Raw genomic sequence first — 7380 nt, 5'->3', positions numbered from 1 at the left:
AGCTCCGGCTCACTACACAGAGAAAAAGGGGGATTTATCTGCTGTAACGCGACAAAACTCTGAGCCGGCGCATGATCCAAGGTTCTGCCACGCAGCAGCCGCCCCCTGCTTCCTCCCTTCACCCCCTGGCCAGTGCAAAGACAGTGATTCAATTTAAACAATAACTTTATTTATCAAAATGTTTACATATAAATATCATTTTTCGTTTTTTTTCTTTACAATATCTGAGGATTTTTGTTGTGTGATGCTTATTGTAGCCTTGTTTTTCTTACAAGTTGGTCACAAAACAAAAGAAAAAGAGAAGAAAGAACCTGCTTCTAAAAGAGTTTGGGCCTAAAGCCTGAAGATGGGGACAGCCACAGCTTTCAGGGGCCATCTGGATTGATCACACGTGATGATTAAAAAATAGATGAGAATTAAGTCTCCTGATTCCTGATATGTTTTCGAGTGTCTCAGCCGAGCTTTGGGAATGTTTGAATTGTGTGAGCAGTGTTCCTGGTCCTTTGTTTATGTTTGCTCCTTGCAAGTGTTAGTCCATATCGACATCTTCTCCATCTGTTCCGGGTGTTTCTTGACAGTCTGTGTTTGCCTCGAGACGCTCGGAGAGGTCTGGAGACGCTCGCTCCTCACTCGCGTCCTTCTCTCTTGCACACAGCTCGGCAGCTTGGCAGCCGCCGGTCGCTGCCTGCGTTTGAACTTTCGGAGTCCCCTCCTCGCCACTGTCGCTGGACGGCGCGGAGCTCAGCCTGGCCAGAGCGGCCTGAGCCACGCTGTTCGGTGGAGGAGAAGCGGGGAATCTCCCGTCACCGCCGCACTCCTCCTCCATGTCTGTTCCATCTACTCTATTGCTAATGTGATTGTGGTGATGCTGCGTGTTACGCTCCGTATGATCCGAGTTTAGAGGCTTAGTGACAAAGCTGGAGAGGTCGGAGGGAGCAGGACTCCCCTCGCTTGGCACACACCTCTGTCCCAGGCTGAACCTGTTAATGCTGTCCTGACACGGTGTGGCCTTCAGGGCTGTTTGGGGCACTAGAAAGCCCAAGGGCTGATGTGTAATGGGGTAAAGCAAGAAGTGACCTTTACCCACCAGTGTCCTCTGACTGGGCAGAGAAGGGAAGTCCAGCTGAGATTTCCGCCGAGGCGTGGCGTCAGAGAGGAGGCTCTCCACGCTGAAAGGGTTTCTTTTCTGCAGGGCGGAGGACCTCGGGCCTCCGGGGCTGGAGCTGTGCGTGCTGCACGGAGAAACCTGCTCCGCTTCTCCTGCGGTTCTTTGGTTTTGGTGGTTTTGTAGTTGGCTGAAGTCGTGTCTCGTTTGGTCACAGCTGGATTCAGTTTGGTGTCCTCCTGCACCTTTTGTCGCTGGCAGGTCAATGTGAATAGTCCCGTTAATGTTCGTAGGCTGCTGCTCGCTGTCCGTGAACTGGGAGACCCCGCTGTCGCTCTCTGAGCCTCCGGGCGTGTGGAAGCTTTCACCCGAGAGAAGTTTGTTCTGCGACTTCAGCAGCTTCCTCTCCTGTTTCCGCTTCTTCTTCTCGGCGCGCTCCTGATCCCTGCGTGCGATCTCCTCGGGGTCCATGGGCTCGCCGCTGCACGTGGTCGGGTGGGAGTTGTGAGCGGGCCGTCCCGGACCTTTCTTTGTGTTCTCCTTCTTTCTCCATTTAGCTCGGCGGTTTTGGAACCAGACCTGTTCACATGTACACACATAAAAACACACATGAAATACACATACACACATGTGGAAAATGTTCTTTCCATTCACTGTAAGGTCAGACAGGGCTCTCTGCAATTTTGAAACTGTTGCTGAATTAATTAGTCAATTAATCGACTAGTTGGCCGAAAATGATTTTGATAGTTAATTAGTTGTTGGAGTCATGCGATGAGGAAAAATACAGATTGGCTTGTTTTGTCTGAGACATTTGACATCTTTTTTATTTTAGTGTAAAATGAATATCTTTGACTGCGGCTTGGGGAACTGTGTTGTAGTTTTCAATATTTTCTGACAAAATTAAAGCAATATGAAAAATAACAGACCAATTATCAGACAAAAATAACAAATAGTTGCAGGACTTTTTGAAACTACAATTATGATATACATTTTGTAGAACAGGGCATTTGTTCATCCAGAGCTGGAACTGCAAATCTATACAAATGTAAAAGTATTCCAAAATGATATTTGTGCATTGAGTAGTTTTCTGAAACATGTTCCTTTTTGATTTATGAGAAAAGAAGAAGGTTAAACTCTGTTTTCATTTTTAAAGGGCCACTTTCTGCACCCTGGATTAAGGTGTAAAGTTGTTCCTAATATTTAGCTTCACTAAACTAAAACATGAATTCACTGAAGTGGACACACAGTAATTGATAGTGTGTGTCTGCAGCCCACAGCAGACCTCACACCTGCCCTGACACACCAGATAAATCAGTGTCACAGTGGTGATCAGATCAGATCAGCACAGAACCAACAAACCCAAACATCTGAAAGCCCTGAAACAGAAGGAACCATCCTCCTTCCTCTTTGTTCACAGCTGCTTCACAGACACATCAGCAGGTCACAGCGGTGCAGCAGCAGACATGTGCCGGTGTTAATTACCAATGAGTCTGCGTAATAGCCAACTCCACCAATTACATTTAATTGTACCGCAGCTAAATCAGCCACATCCCGGCTTTATTGTGTGTTCTTTTGAGCGCGGGCCTCCGATCACACGGGGCACATTCCCCGGCTCTCCTCCCTCCCCGCACCGGGCCAACAGAGGGAGCTTCCCCCGCCTGAGAGCCCTCGCTGCCCGGCCTCTGGGCGCGCTCAGGGCCGCGTGTTCGCCGCTGATAACGTCCCGAGTTTGACGCGCACCGAGTCGGATCCTTGCACCGTTGCATAATAAAGGACGAGACACCGACATCGTGAGCGACAAAAGGCGTCTTATGAATTGTTAATGTTGGTTCTATCTTTCCCCCGCAAACCTGCTGATAAAGGAGCGTTAAGCGGCTTGAGGGAACAATAATCTGAGGTTTAGGAGCGAAATCCCCCGAACAACACAACACACAGCGGCGGAGAGATGCGCCCCTGTCCCGCGTCTGCTCCATCCACCCCTCCACCTATCCATCCATCCATCCATCCATCCATCCATCCATCCATATATATCTATATACAAGAGCAGAGTGGAGAAGATGCATGGAAAATACATGAAAACACAAAAGTGACACATGCAGTTATTAACCACAAAGGCTGATCTGTGCCAAACCCATTTCTTTCTTTTATCATCAGTATTACCCTATATTATTATTATTATTATTATCATTAGTGTTTTATTACTGTTGCTATTCTTATTATTATTATTATAAATTAACCTCTAATAGTATTAATAGTGAGATTGGAACCTTTCACAAAATCTATTTATTTTACTTGAAAGTAATTTATCAAAAAAGATTGTGTGCTGTTAAATAAAAATCCTTATTCTGCTTATTAGTATCCCTCTAACTTATTTATTATTTCCATCATTAATTGTCTATAATTATTATTATCATTATAATATTATTATTAGTAGAATTAAATTAGGTAAAAGGTATTGTCATTGATTGTTTCCATGAAGAAAACGCCTCATATTAAAATGTAATAGCACAATATGATATAGTTTTACCATCATTTCAACGATTTTGTCTTCAACAAAAAAAATGTAATAATCAAAAATTATTCCAAATCTTAAATTAAACCGCCTACAGTATAATTTTAAATGGTGAAATTGCCACTGAACTGTCAAATAATAAAAAAGAATAGTAGTTACCATTTTCTTGGTTTGCTCAGTAGCCTTGTTTTTATTAACCCATAAATCAATAGGTTGCCACCATGCATAATTCAAAACAGAGCCTTTATTGATGCTCTGATAATTGACAAATGGCTGTCTCACTGTGGACCACCACAAAACCGACGACCCATTCTTACGATGCAATATTAAGTGGGTTGTTTTTTATAAATTAAATTAGGAAATTTAAAAAGCCTACACTGAAAAATCTGAGGAATATGAATTATATGAAAAAAAACTAAATCTATGGGGAAAGAAGCCACAACTCCAACTATACAGAAATAAAGAACGATGACGGTTTTTAACGTGTTTACCTGAACCCTGGACTCCACGAGGTCGAGCCTGAGCGCCAGCGCCTCCCGCATGAACACGTCCGGGTAGTGACTCTCGTTAAAGGCCTTCTCCAGCTCCTCCAGCTGCCAGCCCGTGAAGTTGGTCCGTGTGCGTCTGCGTTTACAACCGGGACTGTCCTTATCCGGGTCCCCAGAATCTGCACCCGTGTGTGTGTGTGTGTGTGTGTGTGTGTGTTTGTGCAAGTGCATGTGTGTGATTGTGCAAGTGCATGTGTGTGTGAGGGAGAGGAGAGAGAGATAGAGAGAGGTTCATATACAAAATCATCTCGTGGCAGAATTTACCTGTAAATCATCAGTTCAGTGTAAAACTCTCTGTTGTCATTGTCTATTTTTTTTAAAAATTCATTTTGTTTTTCATTAACTCCACAACAAAAACGTTCTGTATTATTATTATTATTCTGTATTTGGAATCAAATTTCACTTATAATATTTTTTTTTTTTTTTACCATTTAACCTCACGTGCAACAATATGGCCCAGCATCAATTTTCTATATAGCCTTTTAATAATAGGTTTTTACTTTTATTTTGGAGTCCATTTCCGTTTTTAAGGGGAAATAATTATAAAGGAGCGTGCACATAAACTTTCCTTTTTACAGAAAAAGGCTCCAAAACTTTTAAACATCATTTCCTCTGCAGATAATTGAAAATCTGTCCTCAATGGATAAAAATCTCCTCGTGAATCCTGTAACTGTGTCTTTGTGTGATTCTCATATTTATGAGAGTTGCAGTCACAGTGGTTCCTGGCGGTAAACGAGAAGAACCAGGCCTACCTGAGAGTTTGTACTGCGGGCCGTCAGGCGACAGCAGCGGGTTGGAGCTGACCACCGAGGCCGAGCAGGAGCCGTTAAGTAATCCGTCTATGGAGAAGGGCACGGCGGCCGCGGACTGCAGCTGGTGCCCGCCGGCGAGCTCGTAGACGTGCTGGTGTGGATGGTGGTGGTGGTGATGCGGGTGGTGGTGGGCACCGAGCGGGTACGGGAAGCCCACCAGCCCGGCCAGGGAGCCTCCGAACTGGGCGTGAGGATGCTCGAGTACCCGACTGTCCATGGTCGCCGGGGCTGAAGACGCAGAGGGAGGCGGTGTGGCTGAACATGCAGTCCGGAGAGGAGGAGAAGGAGGAGGAGGAGGAGGTGAAGGGAACCCGGGCTGACGAGCCTCTCCCGCGGCCACAGATCGGTGTGTGGAGCCAGTGAGGCGGCGGCGGGGACCGGGGCTGCACGCGCTGTCTCACGGTGACGGTTCTGTGCGCGAGCCTCCTCATTAGGACTCCTCCGGTCTGCTGCCCGGACCAATAGGAAGCGTTAATGGCCCCGTGACGTCACAGGCGCGGTTAATGGGGTAGGCTAAGAGCACGAGGTAAAAACAGAGAGAGAGAGAGAAAGTAGGTAATCTCTCTCTCTCCCCCCACTCTCTCTCTTTCTCACACTCTTTCTTAATTTCTCCCTTTCTTTCTCTCCCCTCTCCCTCTCTCTTTCTTTCTTTTCTCTCTCTCTTTCTCACACTCTTTGTTTGCCTCTCTCCTCTCTCTTTCTTTTTCTCCTCTCTTTCTTTCTTTCTCTCCTCTCTCGTTTTCTCATTCTTTATTCCCCTCTTTCTTTCTTTCTCTCCTCTCTCGTTTTCTCTTTCTTTCTCTCTCTCTCTCTCTCTTTCCGGATCGATGGTTAATTACACCTGATGCAGTTCTTTAATTGAACGCTGTCAAAACACTCACACAGAAGTGATTGATAGAGCGACTCCTTCAAATTCTCAGGAATAGAAGCTGCATCCTTTATATTTTTCATATAAAACACATTTCCTGCACCACAACAAAACTTATATTGGGTTTGAAAAGTAGATTAATTAATGGTTACAAAATCATTTATCATTGATCGGCTATTAGCCAGTAATAAAAACAACTTTGACGTTGCCACATTGCTGGATATTCTCTGCGGCTGTGGATCAATGGCTTCGTGGGCTAATGGGCTCAGACCCATGGGATCAGCAGCCACTGATTTCACCTGTTCACCAATATTGTGTATAATAATATGCAAGAAATGACCAAAATGAGATTCAGAAGATCACCAAATGACCAAACAAGTGAGCTAGGTGACCAAACAAAGATGCATAGTGTTGTTTAGGAGATGCACATGCAGCTGCATCAGTGGTTGATTTGTGTGTCTGTCAGTCGGGGTGTTCGGTTCCTCCGAGGGTTCAGGGGCCTTTGATATCAGGGGCCCTTTGTGTCATAATCCATCCAGGCCCTTTGCCTGCTGTTAAAGCTCTTTACCTCTTCAAGATAAAACCATGCTAACATTTATAACTGCTGTAATGACTAATTAGAAACGCAAAGTACTTATTAATAGTTTAACACTATTTGTAACTTCATTATAACGGAACAGAAGCAAATGTATTCACACATCACACAAAATACTGTGTTTTCAGCTCCTTCAGTCACGTGCTGCTCTGTGATCAGTCTGTAGTAGTATTGATGAGCAGTTTATTAATGGACTCTGGTCAACATGTCCTGCAGCTGAGGAGAAGAGGTCAAACAGTTCATCACACAGGTTCATTACAGATATGATGGATCATGAAGGGGGATTATCTTCCACAATCTGGCAACCCAAATGTAACTGATATCTAACTTATAATTGATCTATAGATAAATAAATGAATAAATCCATTAACTGCAACTTAGATGTACTTTATACCTGTTATGAGGTGGTGCATTAACTTAAAGGAGCAATATCTTTCCTTCCTCCTCATATCTCGTCTCTGCTCCACTGTCACGTGTGTGTGTAAGTGTGTGTCTGTGTGTGTTTCAGTGTGTGTGTTTCAGTGTGTGTGTGTAAGTGTGTGTGTTTCAGTGTGTGTGTAAGTGTGTGTGTTTCAGTGTGTCTTACAGGGGCATTCAAGGCCAGATTGATCCAATAACAGCACCTTTATCATCCCCCCTTTTCCTGAGCTGTCACATCGCATTTAAAACTACAAGCCTCTTTCCATCACCCAGGCACCCCCTCACCCCTCACCCCCACCCCAACACTCTCTCACACACACACACGCACACACACACACACACACACACACACACACACACACACACACACACACACACACAGAGAGAGAGAGAGAGAGACTCCAGTCAGCCATTACTGTGCATGAAGACATAATAGGAGAATGTTGGATGAGTTGTAACATGAGGCTTCACACTGGATTATTTAAGTCATTTCAAACCTTTACATTTTTGGTGTTTACTT

General features: G+C 44.7%; 1 protein-coding gene across 1 annotated transcript; it reads right to left on the bottom strand.

Moving 5' to 3' along the window:
* Positions 1 to 394: 394 nt before the first annotated feature.
* Positions 395 to 5374, bottom strand: LOC109642421 (homeobox protein unc-4 homolog). The gene is made up of 3 exons (XM_069530044.1): positions 4918 to 5374; positions 4109 to 4284; positions 395 to 1684 (listed from the first exon to the last, which is right to left on the bottom strand). Exons 1-3 carry the CDS (start codon positions 5192 to 5194, stop codon positions 530 to 532), a joined length of 1608 nt encoding a protein of 535 aa, XP_069386145.1. The 5' UTR covers positions 5195 to 5374; the 3' UTR covers positions 395 to 529.
* Positions 5375 to 7380: the final 2006 nt, after the last annotated feature.

This window comes from Paralichthys olivaceus, chromosome 8 (assembly GCF_024713975.1).
Source record: "Paralichthys olivaceus isolate ysfri-2021 chromosome 8, ASM2471397v2, whole genome shotgun sequence".
In the NCBI taxonomy this organism is placed as follows: domain Eukaryota; kingdom Metazoa; phylum Chordata; class Actinopteri; order Pleuronectiformes; family Paralichthyidae; genus Paralichthys; species Paralichthys olivaceus.
The sequence above is the reverse complement of the archived record's forward strand: the minus strand, read 5'-3'. Positions and strand labels throughout refer to the sequence as shown.

Coding starts and splice junctions, on each gene's coding strand:
- LOC109642421 (XM_069530044.1), bottom strand. CDS start 5,194: ATGGACAGTCGGGTACTCGAGCATCCTCACGCCCAGTTCGGAGGCTCC. Junction 4,285..4,917: donor CCCGCAGTACAAACTCTCAG/GTAGGCCTGGTT, acceptor ACACGGGTGCAG/ATTCTGGGGACCCGGATAAG. Junction 1,685..4,108: donor TCGTGGAGTCCAGGGTTCAG/GTAAACACGTTA, acceptor ACATGTGAACAG/GTCTGGTTCCAAAACCGCCG.